The sequence below is a fragment of the Saimiri boliviensis genome, chromosome 1 (assembly GCF_048565385.1).
Source record: "Saimiri boliviensis isolate mSaiBol1 chromosome 1, mSaiBol1.pri, whole genome shotgun sequence".
Taxonomy (NCBI): domain Eukaryota; kingdom Metazoa; phylum Chordata; class Mammalia; order Primates; family Cebidae; genus Saimiri; species Saimiri boliviensis.
The window spans coordinates 159754732-159772064 of NC_133449.1; the positions used below are offsets into that span (position 1 = coordinate 159754732).

The 17333-nt window shown below is 49.2% G+C and overlaps 1 protein-coding gene across 2 annotated transcripts; it reads left to right on the plus strand.

The window, feature by feature from the left end:
* The first annotated feature begins 9846 nt into the window (after nucleotides 1-9846).
* On the plus strand, nucleotides 9847-15846 carry RPS14 (ribosomal protein S14). 2 transcript variants are annotated; one of them, XM_003934019.4, is made up of 5 exons: nucleotides 9847-9935; nucleotides 11730-11880; nucleotides 12806-12967; nucleotides 14074-14150; nucleotides 15731-15846. In XM_003934019.4, the coding sequence occupies exons 2-5, from the start codon at nucleotides 11732-11734 to the stop codon at nucleotides 15796-15798; spliced, it is 456 nt and encodes a 151-aa protein (XP_003934068.1). In that variant the 5' UTR covers nucleotides 9847-9935; nucleotides 11730-11731; the 3' UTR covers nucleotides 15799-15846. The 2 variants fall into 2 exon arrangements, with proteins under 2 accessions (XP_003934068.1, XP_074235310.1); XM_074379209.1 differs by lacking the exon at nucleotides 9847-9935 and adding an exon at nucleotides 10045-10154.
* The last annotated feature ends 1487 nt before the right edge of the window (nucleotides 15847-17333 follow it).

Below are 17333 nucleotides of genomic sequence, written 5' to 3' on the forward strand. Positions count from 1 at the left end.
TTCCCCGTTCCTTACTTTGTCCTTGTTCCTTGCCCATATTCTCTGCTACACAAAGCCCCTTGGCAGCAGGCCTTGACATGGTCACTGTATGGCGAGTGCTGAGATCACAGGTCCTGGACCACACAGGGTCTCCCATCAGTTGTTTGCAGACGGAGTGTGAGTCCTGTGAGCACAGGGAGCAGGTAAATTACATCCCTGGAGGATGCAGCCTGCAGGTCTCTAGGAGGATGTGGGGCATTGCTTCAGAGGGAGCCATCTCCAGGCCTTTTGTAGCCCTCTTCCCCTGGAGGGTGTGCACCTGGCCTAATCCCCAACACACACAGTGCCGCTCCTCCCTTGGGTGCCACACTTACACACGCAGACCAGAGCTCACGTGTGTTCTGGAGCTCAGAGCAGCAATGGACCCATGACTCCATGACAGCTTCACAGGAGCCAACACTTTTGAGAAGCAACTCCCACACCGCACCAAGTCCCAGGACCACCTGGGTCACGGTGTCTGATTCCTGGCTGTGTGTCTTGGTGAGCAAACTCACCCTCTCTGGGCCACAGCTTCTTCTCACCCTTCCTCTGTTCCATCTGCAGACAGCCCTCGAAGGGGAGGAGGGGATAGAACTCCTGGACAAATGAAAGCATGAGCTACTGCCAAGAATGAGGAGCACAGCCTTCCAGGCTGAGCTTGAGGTTCCAGGAAAGGGCTTGGCTTCTGCTTGCTCCAGACTAATTCCCTGCTCTTCTTTCATTCAATCAACAGATATTTACAAAACGCCTGCACCTGAGGTTACAAGAATTGGGGCTCTGGAGTCAGACTGCTTGGGCCCAGATCCTGGTGCCTCTCTTGGAGCTGCTGACCTTTCACTTGTGTCCTCAGTTATAACACAGGGGGATTAAACATTTTCTACCTGGTACGGTTGTTGAGAGGAAGCCGCTTGCTTTCCACCTCCCGGATGAGAACTTTCTCCATCTCCTGCTATCACACATGCCCCCACCATCTTCCTTCCTCATTAGCACCTTGAGGCCAGCTGTCCACACTCCTGCCTAAAGCCGATGCTTCCCCGTAGGCAGCAGAGGCCCTCACCTATTGCCTGCTCAAGATCAGCGCTTGTTTTTCCTTCTCTTTTAGACTTCTCCCAGCAGTGTACAAATACGTTACCGATGCAACCTTAAAAAAGGAAAAAACGAAAGAAACTCTAGATCCCACATCCCCATTCTCCATCTGCTCTCTGGCACACCTGCAGAAAAACTCAAGAGCTATCCAAGAAGGAAGTGGGTACGGTGGCTCGTGCCTGTCATCCCAAGACTTTGGAAGGCCTAGGTGGGAGGACGGCTTGAGCCCAGGTGTTCAGGTCCAGCCTCAGCAACATAGGGAGACTCAAGTATTGAAAGAAAAATTAGGGCCAGGTGCAGTGGCTCACACCTGTAATCTCAGCACTTTGGGAGGCCAAGGTGGGTGAATCACGAGGTCAGCAGTTCTAGACCAACCTGACCAACACGGTGAAACCCCTGTCTCTACTAAAAATACAAAAATTAGCCAGGCATGGTGGTGTGCGCCTGTAATCTCAGCTACTCAGGAGGCTGAGGCAGGAGAATTGCTTGCACCTGGGAGGCGGAGGTTGCAGTGAGCTGAGATCGTGCCACTACTCTCCAGCCTAGGTGATAGAGTGAGATTCCATCTCAAAAAAAAAAAAAAAAAAAAAAAAAAAAATTTTTTTAAAATTGGAAGGCCGGGCACGGTGGCTTAAGCTTGTAATCCCAGCACTTTGGGAGGCTGAGGCGGGTGGATCACGAGGTCAAGAGATCAAGACCATCCTGGCCAACATGGTGAAACCCCGTCTCTACTAAAAATACAAAAATTAGCTGGCCGTGGTGGCGTGCACCTGTAGTCCCAGCTACTCGGGAGGCTGAGGCAGGAGAATTGCTTGAATCTGGGAGGCAGAGGTTGCAGTAAGCTGAGATGGGGCCACTGCACTCTAGCCTGGCGCCTGGAGCCAAAATGAGACTCTGTCTCAAAAAAAAAAAAAAAAAAAAAAAAAGAAAGAACTGTCCACACCTCCCTTTCATACTCCATTCACACTTTTGCCCTCCCCCCATCAAATTCCCCAATCAAGCTGCTCTTGTTAAAGGCTCCGGTTCTTCATGTTGCTACATCTTATGGTCATCGTCAGTTACCCTTGACCTCTAAGTGCAATGGTGTAGGGGCACACTCCCACTCCTTGGTTGCATTTCTCCAGTTGGCTTCTGGATGTGCCCTCTCCTGGTCTCCTCCCATTTCTGTTCACGGCTTATTTCCTGGCTCTCTCCTTCTCTTATACCCATGCTCTCGACGCTCACTCCTTAGCCTCTTCTTTACCTACATGCAGTCCCTTAGTGGGACGCGTGATTAAAATCAGTCTTGTGATTTTAAATACCATCTGTATGCTGGAGACTCCCAAATTTACACCTCCCGCTCTGATCCACTTCTCAATTCCAGATTCATCTATCCCAGCTGTCATTCTGACAGCTCCACTTGGATATGTAATAAACAGCTCAAACCCAGGCCTACGAGTGGCATCTAATCTTCCTTAAAAATCTCCTCCACCCTCTGACTTCTCTACCCCAGCTAAGGGCAGCTCTTCCTTCTGCTTCCTTCAGCCATAAATGCTAGAATCATCACTGACAACACTCTTCCCGTGCCTCATGTCCAGTCTATCAGTAAATCCTGTTGGATCCACGTTTGTTTCTTTTTTTCTTTCTTTTTTTTTTTTGAGATAGAGTTTTGCTCGTTTCCCAGGCTGGAATGCAATGGGTGATCTCGGCTCAGCGCAACCTCTGCCTCCCGGGTTCAAGCGATTCTCCTGCCTCAGCCTCCTGAGTAGCTGGGATTACAGGCGCCTGCCGGCTGATTTTGTATTTTTAGTAGAGATGGGGCTTCTCCATGTTAGCCAGGCTGGTCTCAAACTCCTGGCCTCAGGTGATCCACCTGCCTCGGCCTCCCAAAGTGCTGGGATTACAGGAGTAAGCCATCATCCCTGGCCCCATTTTCTTTTCTTTTCTTCTTTGTTCTTTTTGAGACAGTCTCACTCTGTCGCCCAGGCTGGAGTGCAGTGGTGCGATCTCAATCTCCGTCTCCTGGGTTCAAGCGATTGATTCTTGTGCCTCAGCCTCCCGAGTGGCTGGGATTACAGTTGTGTGCTACTACATCTGGCTAATTTTTGTATTTTTAGTAGAGACGGGGGTTTCCCCATGTTAGCCAGGCTGGTCTCGAACTCCTGACCTCAACTGATCCGCCCACCTCAACCTCCCAAAGTGCTGGGATTACAGGCATGAGCCACCTCGCCCATCCCCCATTTTCAAAATTATAACCAAATATTGGTCACTTCTTTCTACCTCTACCGATGCCTCCTCCATCTCAGCTACCAGTATCTTTCACTTGCTTTATTGCAAAAGCCTCCTAACCATCATCCCTGCTTCCACTTTTGCCCCTCGCCCCCACCCCACTGGGAGTCTGTTCCCCAAAGAGCACCCAGAGAGCACCAATGAAAACAGAAGTCAGTTCTGTCACTGTCTGCTTCAGACCCTCCAGTGGCTCCACTCAGTAAGAGTCCTTGCAATGAACTCTAAGGCCTACAGGGTCTACACAATCCTCCCCACCTCCAACAACCCCTGCCTACCCTGGCTCACTCCACACCAGCCACCCTGGCCTCCTCGCTGTCTCTAGAACATGCCAGTCCTACTCCCGCCTCTGGGCTTTGCACATGCTGTTCCCTCTGCCCAGAACCATCTTCCCCTAGGCACCAGCAAGGCTGCCCTCTCCCCCTCACAATTCTGCTCAAATCTCTACTCAGCAAGGCAGCCTGGCCCCCTCTGTTTAATTCAGCCACCCACCCCGCCCCTTTCCTTAGACCTTCAGTACTCTTCGCCCTGCCTTTTTCTTTTTCTTTTTCTTTTTCTTTGAGATGGAGTTTCATTCTTGTCGCCCAGGCTAGAGAGCAATGGTGTGATCTCAGCTCACTGCAACCTCCGCCTCCCGGGTTCAAGCAATTCTCATGCCTCGGCTTCCTGAGTAGCTGGGATTACAGGCACCCACCACCACGCCCAGCTAATTTTTTTTTTTTTTTTGAGACGGAGTTTCGCTCTTGTTACCCAGGCTGGAGTGCAATGGCGCCATCTCGGCTCACCGCAACCTCCGCCTCCTGGGTTCAGGCAATTCTCCTGCTTCAGCCTCCCAAGTAGCTGGGACTACAGGCACGTGCCACCATGCCCAGCTAATTTTTGTATTTTTAGTAGAGACGGGGTTTCACCGTGTTGACCTGAATGGTCTCGATCTCTTGACCTCGTGATCCACCTGCCTCTGCCTCCCAAAGTGCTGGGATTACGGGCGTGAGCCACCGTGCCCGGCCTAATTTTTGTATTTTTAATAGAGACTGAGTTTCTGTTGGCCAGGTTGGTCTCAAACACCTGACCTCAGGTGATCTGCCCACCTTGGCCTCCCAAAGTGCTGGGATTACAGGCATGAGCCACCATGCCCAGCCAACTTTTTCTTTTTCCCAAGGGACTGAGCACCTTCTAACATAATAGAAAACTTACTTAGACGTTATGTCTGCCCTTCCTTCCAGAATGTAGACTTTGAGAGGGTAGGAACCATTGTTTTTGTCACTCATGTAGCCCAAGTATTTACAACAATGTCAGACACATCCTAGGAGCTCAGTGAGAGCTCCCCGAGTGAGTGAGCTGAGAGCGGAGGGCAAGCGCACCCCTGTGCTGGCAATGTTGGCAGTGCAGGGGTGCGGTGGGGTGGGGAGAGCACACACGGCAACAGGGAGGTGAGGCCCCACAGAAAGTGGCCTGCCGCCCTCCAGCCTCAACTCCCATTCCTCTCTTCTTATTCACAACACCCCAGTCCTCCTGGCTATTTTTTAATTCCTTGAGCTCTCCAAACATCTACCCACCTCAGGGCCTTTACATCTTCTATTCTCCCTGCCCAGACAGTTCTTCGTACCTTCACGGAGCTAATTCCTACTCTACTCTCAAGTCTCAGCTCAAATGCCATCAAGTGCCTGACACAGAGTAAGCGCCCAATAAAGATACAGGTTTTCAGCCAGGTGCAGTGGCTTATGCCAGTAATCCTAGCACTTTGGGAGGCCGAGGTGGGTGGATCACCTGAGGTCAGGAGTTCAAGACCAGCCTGGCCAACATGGTGAAACTCTGTCTCTACTAAAAATACAAAAAATTAGAACAACAACAACAACAACAAAATACAAACATTTAGCGGGGCGCGGTGGCCGGCGCCTGTAATCCCAGCTACTCAAGAGGCTGAAGCAGGAGAATTGCTTGAACCCAGGAGATGAAGGTTGCAGTAAGCTGAGATCACGCCACTGCTCTCTAGCCTGGGTGGCAGAGTGAGACTCCGTCTCAAAAAAAAAAAAAAAGATATATGTTTTCAGTATACATTTATAAAATATATAAATTGTGTCTCACTGCTGCCCAGGCTGGAGTGCAATGGGGCGATCACAGCTCACTGCAGTCTTGACCTCCCAGGCTCAGGTGACCCTCCCGAGTAGCTGGGATTATAGGCACAGGACACCACGACCGGTTAGTTTTTCTATTTTTTGTAGAGAAGGTATTTCGCCACGTTGCCCAGACTGATTTCCAACTCCTGAGCTCAAGTTACCCTCTTGCCTCGGCCTCCAACAGTGGTGGAATTACAGGCGTGAGCCACCAAGCCCCACAGTTTTCAATATACATTTTAAAAATATGCTATTATTGGCTGGGTGCAGTGGCTCATGCCCGTAATCCCAGCACTTTGGGAGGTTGAGGCGAGTGGATCACCTTAGGTCAGGAGTTCGAGACCAGTGGCCAACATGGTGAAACCCTGTCTCTACTAAAAATACAAAAAAAAAAAAAAAAAAAAAATAGCTGGTTGTGGTGGTGTATGCCTGTAATCCAGCTAATGGAGAAGCTGAGACAGGAGAATCACTTGAACTTGGGAGATGGAGGTTGCAGTGAGCCAAGATTGAACCACTGCACTCCAGCCTGGGCAACAGAGTGAGACTCATCTCAAAAAAACAACAAAAAAAGATGAATGAAGAAATAAAATAATAATAAAAATATATTATTATCATCCCATTTCACAAATGAGAAAACCGAAGCCCAGAGAGGTTACAATTTTTGCCCAAAGACCCACAGCTAATAATTATTTGCAGAAACAATAAATATGTTGATTAAACAATGAAAGTGGAGTTTGAAAGCAGTGACTTTGATGGTTTCTGGGATATAGATAAGGCTTCCCTGTGGAAAAATTTGTCCTGAGGTGATTGTGTGGGCTGCCTTCAGCCATAAGGTCAGGGCCTGCTCCCTCCTAGAAGCCACCTGAGGTTTGGAGGTCTGTTTAATACAACTCTTAACAAAGCAGGAGGGCCGGGCACGGTGGCTCACACCTGTAATCCCAGCACTTTGGGAGGCCGAGGCGGGTGGATCATAAGGTCAAGAGATTGAAACCATCCTGGTCAACATGGTGAAACCCCGTCTCTACTAAAAATACAAAAAATTAGCCGGGCATGGTGGTGTGTGCCTGTAATCCCAGCTACTCAGGAGGCTGAGGCAAGAGAATTGCCTGAACCCAGGAGGCGGAGGTTGCGGTGAGCCGAGATTGCGCCATTGCACTCCACAATACTCCATTCCCTGCTAACATATTGGGAAGCTCATTACTTAAAACAAAAAAGCCCTCTCCTTCAAAAAAATACAGACATGGCTTGGCACGGTGGCTCACGCCTGTAATCCCAGCACTTTGGGAGGCCAAGGCGGAAGGATCACAAGGTCAGGAGTTTGAGACCAGCCTGGCCAATATGGTGAAACCCTGTCTCTACTAAAAATACAAAAATTAGGCTGGGCGCGGTGGCTCACACCTGTAATCCCGGCACTTTGGGAGGCCAAGGTGGGCAGATCACCTAAGGTCAGGAGTTCGAGGCCAGCCTGATCAAAATGGTGAAACCCCATCTTTAAAAATAAATAAAAGTTTAAAATTTAAAAAATAATAAAAATACAAAAATTAGCTGAGTGTGGTGGTGGGCACCTGTAATCCCAGCTACTGAGGAGGCTGAGGCATCAGAATCATTTGAACCTGGGAGGCAGAGGTTGCAGTGAGCTGAAATCACACCATTGCACTCCAGCCTGCTTAACAGGGCAAGACTCCATCTCAAAAAAACAAAAGACAAGAAGCACAGACATTTCACAGAAGAGATGTAAATGGTTAAAACAATCCATAAAGAGATGTCTGACTTCAGTTGTCACGGAAGAAATGCAATCAACAAGAAGGTATGTTGAGGCTGGGCATGGTGGCTCATGCCTGTAAACTCAGCATTTTGCAGATGAATCATCTGAGGTCAAGAGTTCGAGACCAGCCTTGCCAATATGGTGAAACCCCATATCTACTAAAAATACAAAAATTAGCCAGGCGTGGTGGCAAGCACCTGTAATCCCAGCTACTTGGGAGGCTGAGGCAGGAGAATCGCTTGAACCCAGGAGGCAGAGTTTGCAGTGAGCTGAGATCATACACTTCAGGCTGAGCAACAAGAGTGAAACACTGGCCGGGCGCGGTGGCTCAAGCCTGTAATCCCAGCACTTTGGGAGGCTGAGGCTGGTGGATCACGAGGTCAGGAGATCGAGACCATCCTGGTCAACACGGTGAAACCCCGTCTCTACTAAAAATACAAAAAATTAGCTGGGCATGGTGGCGCATGCCTGTAATCCCAGCTACTCAGGAGGCTAAGGCAGGAGAATTGCCTGAACCCAGGAGGCGGAGGTTGCGGTGAGCCGAGATCGCGCCATTGCACTCCAGCCTGGGTAACAAGAGCGAAACTCCATCTCAAAAAAAAAAAAAGAGTGAAAAACTGGCTGGGTGCGGTGGCTCACGCCTGTAATCCCAACACTTTGGGAGGTGGGTGGATCACAAGGTCAAGAGATCGAGACCATCCTGGCCAACATGGTGAAACCCTGTCTCTACTAAAAAATACAAAAATTAGCTGGGTGTGGTGGTCGCACGCCTGTAGTCCCAGCTACTCGGGAGACTGAGGCAGGAGAATTGCTTGAACCCAGGAGGTGGAGATTGCAGTTAGCTGAGATTGCGCCACTGCACTCCAGCCTGGTTCCTGGCAACAGAGCAAGACTCTGTCTCTCTCAAAAAAAAAGGTATGCTGAGTTTTTCAGTTTAGCAGAGTGAATTTTTTTTTCTTTGACACAAGGTCTTGCTCTGTCACCCAGTCTGGAGCCACAGGATATATGAATGTGTGTGTGTGTGTGTGTGTGTGTGTGTATATATATATATATATATATATATATATATATATATATATATAAGAGACAGAGTTTTTGCTCTCGTTGCTCAGGCTGGAGTGCAATGGCACAATCTCAGCTCACTGCAACCTCCGCCTCCCGGGTTCAAACAAGTCTCCTGCCTCAGCCTCCCTAGCAGCTGGGATTACAGGCATGCACCACCACGCCCGGCTAATTTTGTATTTTAAGTAGAGATGGAGTGTCTCCATGTTGGTCAGAGGGTTCTCCACGTTGCTTAGGCTGGTCTCGAACTCCCGACCTAAGCTGATTTACCTGCCTCAGCCTCCCAAAGTGCTGGGATTACAGGCATGAGCTACCGCGCCAAGAAAAAATATTTGTAATATTTATATAATATGTAATATAAAAATACCATATATATTCCATATAAATTTCTGTATGGAATTCTATAAATTATATATATATATACGTATATATAAAATGTTATCTACTGCTTGCTTAGCTCTGCGAGGTACACTTCTTGGCCCTTTCCCATAGCTCCAAAACATTGTCCCAAATCTTCAAGGTCCTTCAATATTGTTATTAGAGTCTGGGTGCGGCGGCTCACGCCTGTAATCCCAGCACTTTAGGAGGCCGAAGCAATGGATCACAAAGTCATAAGTTCAAGACCACCCTGGCCAACATGGTGAAAACACGTCTCTACTCAAGACACACAAAAAATTAGCCGAGCATGGTGGTGCGCACCTGTTATCCCAGCTACTTGGAGAGCTGAGACAGGAGAATCTCTTGAACCCGGGAGGCGGAGGCTGCAGTCAGCCGAGATCGCATCACTGCTCTCCAGGCTGGGCAATAGAGCAAGACGCCGTCTCAAAAAAAAAAATTTAAAAAAAAAAAGTATTTCTTAGAGGGCTATATGGAAGTGGCTATTAAACACATGGGCTTTGAAGTTAGAATTCCAAACCATCTGCAAATGCATGCTCTCAGTTAACATCCTTTATTTGTAAGATGGAAATCTAAACAGTGTCTATTTGATAAGGTCTTGAGGAGTAAATGAAGCAATGTATATAAACTGTTTAGCCCAGACCGTTCTGTAAAGACATATTGAATAATTTATTCCTATTTTGCCTAGTATACAGTATGCCAAAGTAAGAGGCTACGGTGGGTTTTTCCCGTCTCTCTGTGTTGCCTAGGCTAGCCTCGAACTGCTCAGCTCAAGAGATCCTCAGTCTCCCTGAGTAGCGGGGACCACCGGCAGGCGCCACCCTGGCTTTGATCAAGACCGTTTTGTTGTTTTTATTCCCCTGCTCCCCACGAGGGGCGCTGCCGCTCCGAAGCTGCCCGGGCGGGAGTCAGGATGTCGGAAGTCTCTCTAGCCACGGCCACCGCCATCATGGAATACAGGCTCACCTCACCCTGCAGGTGTAGCCGCTTTGTACGGTCGCGTAAGCAGCGACAACCATCCCTCGCATTCTTTTCGCTCCCTCTTAAGTAATAAACCGTCTTCCCCTAGGACGAGTCTTAAATTCTTTGGAAGCAATAATGGCGGCGTCTTCCGGGAGCCGACCTCGCCCCGTGACCTCAGAGGTATACTTCCGGGACACGGAAGTGACCCGTTGCTCCGCCCTTTCCCACTCTCTCTTTCCGGTGTGGAGTCCGGAGACGACGTGCAGGTAGGAGGCCCGGACGGGGACAATCGGGGGGCATCCTTCGGCAAGGGGGCCCTGTGGGGCTGGAGACGCGAGACTGGGGTCTTTCCGTGGGAACCGAGTTAGGTGCCGGGCAAGAGACGCGCGGCTGGCCCACTTGGATGCTAGCCAACTCGGGATCGAGTTCGCGCCCGGTCTCGGAGGGCGGCAGTCTTGCTTAAGGGAGGAGCTGGTGAAGTAGGGGTGAGTGCGGGTTCCGCCTTTTAAGGCCTCGGCCCCGCAGTGTGACCGCGGCCGCGCTTGAACGGCGCAGCGTAGTAGAGGGAACCCGGGACAGATGGGGGCTCCCGCCTCTACCTCGCCAGCTGTTTTCGTGGAGATCGCAGGCCCGCGCCTAATCTCCTTTGTTTCCTCGTCTGCAGAACAGGAATAACAGCACCGATTCCGTGGGGTTGTAGTGATCATTCAAGGAAGGAAAGCAGGGAAAACTCTCCCTGTGTAGGATGCTTCTAAATCTGGGCGATTCTTTCCGTTGCGGAGTTGGGCACGTTGCAAGTTGGGGGCGCTCAGGGCCCAGAACCGATGTTTGCTATGTCCTTGCCCTGCGCTTATATACCCGCAATGGCCACCATGCCCGAACATAATCATGCTTACATAGTTAGGATCTGATGGAGCCTCTTTGTGCTTCTCCGGGCAGAACTTGGGGCTTGTCTCCTGTGGCGCCTTGCTTACAATAGTTAACGCACTGCGTCGTGTTCATTAGTCTGATTTGAAGATCTGAACAGTTAGCTTCATACACCCGAGTCTTGAAGTACTTAGTGTGGTCGCACATTAACTAAAGATGATATAGGGAAGGCACAGGAGAGATCCAGAACACCTGAGACAGACTTTTCTGGGTCTGAGGTAGTTATTTGTGGAGTAGGACGTCATGGCAGGAGGGAGGCAGGCAGTGCTGGACTGGACTGGAAGTCAGAACACTTCGTTTCTAGCTTTGGTTTTGCCATTGTCCTTACTATGACCATAGGCTGAGACACTCACCATCTGCAGGGATACCGATAATTAGCTTTTAGTGTCTTATGAAAATGTTACGTTGTTCGGAACACCAAGAGGTTCAGAAGGCCTGGGGCTTTGGATAGGAAGCAGTCTTCTAGCCTTCCACATTCTCATTCATTCTCACCTGCCTAGACACATCAGATTTCTGGGCTGGGTCTTTTCCATGAACCTGACTTTTGGATGTGTTTTAGTGCCTTTGATACTTGATGCTGTTCATTCTAAATAGTTGTGGGTATCAGATCAATTGCATTTTTGGCTTTTGAAGGGATCAGGTGGAGCATGGGAAAACAGGAGATGAGGCTTGAGGGCTGTGTTGGTACTAAGCTGAGGAATTCATTCAGGAGTCAGGCAGGTCCCCGCCCCATAAAGGGTCTTTGGGATGCTGTTACAAGTGCATGGGTAGGTATTGGTCTTGGGTTTCTTCTTTCCTTTTGGGATGTAGTCTTGAGGCATCTGCTGCTAGAACCCTAGGTTTCTATCCTATAGGTGCTGTGAGCTGTGCTTTTGGAGTTTTCTGGGGGAAAGAATACTTCTCGTGGCACTTGGCTATATGACCACAGTTGACACACACCCCCCACCATCCCCACCAAGTGCGAGGAGAAAGAAGTTTTAGTGAGGCATAGGTGAGAGAACGTAGCAGAGTCCTGGATGGAAGGAGACAGGGACATGAAGAAGCAAGACTTAGGGTTTCCTTTCATAGCCAGGGGAGAGGGATTCTGGAAATGTGTTGTCTGTTAACTTTGAGTTTCTTTTCCTTTCGTTCAGAAATGGCACCTCGAAAGGGGAAGGAAAAGAAGGAGGAACAGGTCATCAGCCTTGGACCTCAGGTGGCTGAAGGAGAGAATGTATTTGGTGTCTGCCATATCTTTGCGTCCTTCAATGACACTTTTGTCCACGTCACTGATCTTTCCGGCAAGTGAGTACCTGGGTGGAGAGGCACAAAACCCAGCTGGCAAAAGGCTGAGGAAAGCAGTGACTGGGACGGGCTGGCAGTACAGGGGGTTCTTTCTAAAGAAGCTGTTTCATCCAGGAAAGAAAGTATGCTTGTCCATTTAGCCCACAAATAACTGTGATTCCCAGGGGTTACAAGAAAGGCAACACATTCTTTGTCCTTACAGCATGATGGTCATTGGCTTCTTGGGAGTTCTCTTCTTTTCCTTAGTTGCCTTTGTAGGAGCAGCAGTGGACTACAAGTGAGCTCTGGGTGTGGATTCGACTGTCATTAGCAAGTTGTGACTTGTGTGAAGTCACTCAAATTCCGAGTTTTGGCTTCCTCATTTGTAAAATGAGGACAATAGTGCCTACCTCATGGAGTAATTTTAAGGATTAAATGCAAAAGTAACCGGGCGTGGTGGCTCACGCCTGTAATCCCAGGACTTTGGGAGGCCGAGGCGGGTGGATCACGAGGTCAAGAGATCAAGACCATCCTGGTCAACATGGTGAAACCCCGTCTCTACTAAAAATACAGAAAATTAGCTGGGCATGGTGGCGCGTGCCTGTAATCCCAGCTACTCAGGAGGCTGAGGCAGGAGAATTGCCTGAACCCAGGAGGCGGAGGTTGCGGTGAGCCGAGATCGCGCTATTGCACTCCAGCCTGGGTAACGAGCGAAACTCCGTCTCAAAAAAAAAAAAAAAAAAAAATGCAAAAGTAAATATATAAAATGTGAATACTAACTTTAGCTAAATTGGGCCTTTCAACCCCACCAGACTGAACTCCATGAAGGCAGAGCCCATGACCGTCGTTTTTCACCATGACTGAGCTATGGTGCTCTTCACTCATCACGACATCGTAAGCACTTCTTGTTGGACAAGGAAAAATGACCCTGTGCTTTTGTCCCCAGAGAAACCATCTGCCGTGTGACTGGCGGGATGAAGGTGAAGGCGGACCGAGATGAGTCCTCACCGTATGCTGCCATGTTGGCTGCCCAGGATGTGGCCCAGAGGTGCAAGGAGCTGGGTATCACTGCCCTACACATCAAACTCCGGGCCACAGGAGGAAACAGGTACGAGTGTGTGGGGGAGCTGTGACTGGGTGGTGAAAACAAAAAAAAACTGCTGGGCTTGGGCGCTGGAGCACCTGGTTGAGGCTTTGGTTTTTTTGTTGTGACCTTGAATAAGATATTTTAGGCACGTACGTGTTTAATACTTGGCTCCTGTGTGCCTCCCCCAGCAGCTCAGTGTTGAGCACCCACTCTATACCAGGAGCTGTGTTTTAGGTACTAGAAGAGAGTGATGGAAAACATAGACCTGGTCTCTGCCCTCCTAGGGACCTAGGCTGGTGGGAGAGTTCGACTTTAAACCACAGAGCACCAGGACGTATGCGGTTTCCATTTGTGACAAATGCCAGGAAGCACAAGTAGGGAGTTGGTGATAAAGTGTAATTTAAACTAACTCAACGATGAGTCTGGAGTCCTTCCAGTGAAGGAAGGACAAGAGGAGGGGATTCCAGCTACAGACAACTGTAAGGAAAGGTCTCGAGGTGCGGGTGAACTTGGGCACCTGTGAAGGAAAGAGTAGCATGAGGTGCAATCAGAGAAGGGAAGGGGTGGAGTCCTGTAGGAGAGGGTAAGGACGTGGGCTTGAGTGCTGGGGGCGTGAAAGCTAGAAATAGAAGACTATTGGGTAGACAGGCCAGACAGTCAGAATGTAACAACAAAAACCATAGCGGCACCTCCACCTAAAAGATCTACTGTCTGGCCTTTTTTTTTTTTTTTTCTCTGGAGACAGGGTCACACTGTCACAGGCTGGAGTGTAGTGGTGCTAGCTCAGCTTATTGCAGTCTCTGCCTATAGAGCTCAAGCAGTTCTCCCACCTCAGCCTCCCGAGTAGCTGGACTGTGCCCCCACACCTGGCTAAATTGTGTATTTTTGTAGAGATGGGGTTCTGCCATGTTGCCCAGGCTGGTCTTGAACTCCTGAGCTCAAGCAGTCCGCCCTGCCTTGGCCTGCCAAGGTGCTGGGATTACAGGTGTGAACCACCCTGCCCAGCCCTGTCTGACTCTACAGAAAGTTTGCAGACCTCTGAACTGTCAGGGTGTTGGGATCTTAGAAAGGAGATCTTCCATTGACCTGGCCAAAGGCTTTTCTTAACTTAAACCTTCATTTTCTAGGACCAAGACCCCTGGACCTGGAGCCCAGTCGGCCCTCAGAGCCCTTGCCCGCTCGGGCATGAAGATCGGGCGGATTGGTAAGTGACCCCTCTAGCTAACACTTGGATTTATTGTGAAGCCCTGGCCGCAGAAAGCACGTGATGTGCCCAGTGGATGCGCATTGGCTGGTCTGGTCACTTTTGTCAGTTAAGTTTGTTAAAGGAGCCTACAAGAGGCACCTCATGACTTAAAATCTCCCTGAATATCTGTGTCACCTTGATGTGAATGTCCTGTTTCATTTGTGAATCTCTGCCCTGCACTGCCTGGTGCAGGTGAAGCTGACAAGTTTCTCCGTTCTTGAGGGCATTGCTATTAGTATTTTGTGTGTACCACCTCCTGCGTTGTAGGATGTTCAGCATTTTTGGTTTCTGCCTACTAAATACCAGTAGGGGATGCCAGTCGTGTAACAACCAAAAATGAAGTCGGGGGTACCAGCTTCCATTATTAGTACTCTCACACTTGATGTCCTAGCTCCTTATAGCTCCTGGGAAGGAGACATTAGTTCTTCCCTGCACATTGTTTCTGTGCAGTAGGTAGCAATGTACACTGACATCTTCCGCCAAAGTTCCTACTGTGGCCTACTTGAAAGATTTTTTTTCTTTTTTTTTTTTTTTTTTTTGAGACGGAGTTTCGCTCTTGTTACCCAGGCTGGAGTGCAATGGCACGATCTCGGCTCACCGCAACCTCCGCCTCCTGGGTTCAGGCAATTCTCCTGCCTCAGCCTCCTGAGTAGCTGGGATTACAGGCACGCGCCACCATGCCCAGCTAATTTTTTGTATTTTTAGTCGAGACGGGGTTTCACCATATTGACCAGAATGGTCTCGATCTCTTGACCTCGTGATCCACCCGCCTCGGCCTCCCAAAGTGCTGGGATTACAGGCTTGAGCCACCGCGCCCGGCCAAGATTTTTTTTTTTTCTTTTTCTTTACATAGGGTCTTGCTCTGTTGTGTGGGCTGGAGTTCAGTGGCACAATCTCAGCTCAATGTAAATCACCTCCTGGGTGGGCCTGTCCAAGGGATCTTCGCACCTCAAACTCCCAAGTAGCTGGGACTACAGGTGTGTGCCACCATGCCTGGCTTCTTCCTTCCTTCCTTCCTTTCTTCCTTCCCTCCCTCCCTCCTTCCTTTCTTCCTGAGGGGTTTTTGCCCTGTTGCTTAAACCCCTGGCCTCAGGCAGTCCACCGGCCTGAATCTCTCAAATCCCAAGGTGCTGGGATTACGGGCATGAGCCACCACGCCCAGCCTTGAAAGATTTTTTCAGACTCTTTTCAGTCTCCTTTTACTTGATGAAAAGGAGCCATTTTTCTCTAGAGAAGACGGTGGGCTAGAGAAAACTAGCCCACCATCAGAACATGGATTTGTCCTGTGCCTCTGGCATCTTGCATAACTCTCAGCCTGTTTCCCCTTCTGGAAAGTGAGTTAAGACCATGTCAGGAAATTCGAGGAATTGGCAGATGGGGCCGCTCCACCTTCACATCCATCTGTTATATACTGGGGGGTCATTTTGGGAGCAGCAGGATCTGTTGCTGATTGGTTAGGCCACTGGTCTCTAGGGAGGCCTCGGGGCCTTTCCCATCCAGCTACAGGCAGTGATGAGGCTTTCTCTTCCTCCCCACAGAGGACGTCACCCCCATCCCCTCTGACAGCACCCGCAGGAAGGGGGGTCGCCGTGGTCGCCGTCTGTGAACAAGACTCCTCAAGATATTTTCTGTTAATAAATTGCCTTCATGTAAACTGTTTCATCTCTAGTCTTTTCTCCATCAGGGGCTACTCAGACATTTGATTTCTTCCTCCTCTTTGGCTTCTTGGGAGAAGGAGCCTGAGGAGAGCTGAGATCCTGGTGCTGCATTTGAGGTCTGCTCCACACTACTTGTGGCATTAAATTGCCTTGGTCTTTACTAAAGCAAACCAAGGCGTTGGAGACCTCGTTTTCAGTGGAGGTGCTGGTTCTAAAAATGGACCAATTCTTAAAGAACCAGAGTGGGAACTGTTGAGCCAAGTGTAGCCTGAGCAGAAGAGGAGCCTTCCAGACCCATGCCATATATAAACACACGTGGGTGCGCATTCTCCCCCCACACCTTCTGTGCAAAGCTAGGAGCTCACTCTACTGAGTCTTGCTTTTTTTCACTTGGCAGATCTTGGAGATCGTTCCACATCAGTACATAAAGTACATAAAGATTTCACCCCACAAATACACACCAAGTCCTATTTTCATCAGCAGTAAAAAAGATAAAAGTTCTTGCTTTCCGGAAGCTTGCATGCGGCTCCGAGGACCCAGTGACACCAGATGGTACTGAATGTTTTGCAAGAGATTACCACAAGACCCCGTGATGGTGCCTGCCATGGTTAGGACAGGCTGGTGGCTGGATAGGATTAGTGAGGCTCAGCAGAGATGAGAGGATGCTGCGTGTTGGGCTGGAGAGGCAAGAGCATTGAGGTAGTCAGTGCTACCAGCAAGAGTGGAAAGTTTGTTGAGATGCTGCTGTTGAGAGCAAGCCTTTGATGGCATGTTCTAGACAGGGAATACGCAAATAACTAGCTCCTGAGACAAGGGGGTTACTGTGATGAGGCAGCATTGGTTGCATGCCAGACCTTGCTAGGCATTTTAATAATCTCATCGAATCTTAATCTGATGAAAAAGATAATATTATGCCCATCATGCAACTAAGAAAACAGCATGGGAAGTCACTTGGCAAAGGTCACAGCTTATAATAAAAGGACAATAGTTATGACTCAAGCTGCACACATTTTACATAACAGCTTTATTGAGATAATTTATATACAATTCACCTATAAAATGGTTATGTTTTGTTTTGTGACAGAGTTTCACTTTTGTTGCAAGATCTAGAGTACGATGGTGCCATATCGGCTCACCACAACCTCCGCCTCCTGGGTTCAAGTAGTGTTCCTGCCTCAGCCTCCCAAGTAGCTGAGATTACAGGCATGTGCCACGTTCCCTGGTTAATTTTTTTTTTTTTTTTTTTTTTTTTTTTGGTAGAGACAGGGTTTCATCATGTCCAGATGGGTCTCAAACTCCGGACCTCAAGTGATCCACCTGTCAGCCTCCCAAAGTGCTGGGATTACAGGCATGATCCCCTGTGCTGGGCCCTCATTTTGTATTTTTAGTAGAGATGGGATTTCTCCATGTTGGTCAGGCTGGTCCTGAACTCCCTACCTCAGGTGATCCACCCAACTCGGCCTTCCAAAGTGCTGGGATTACA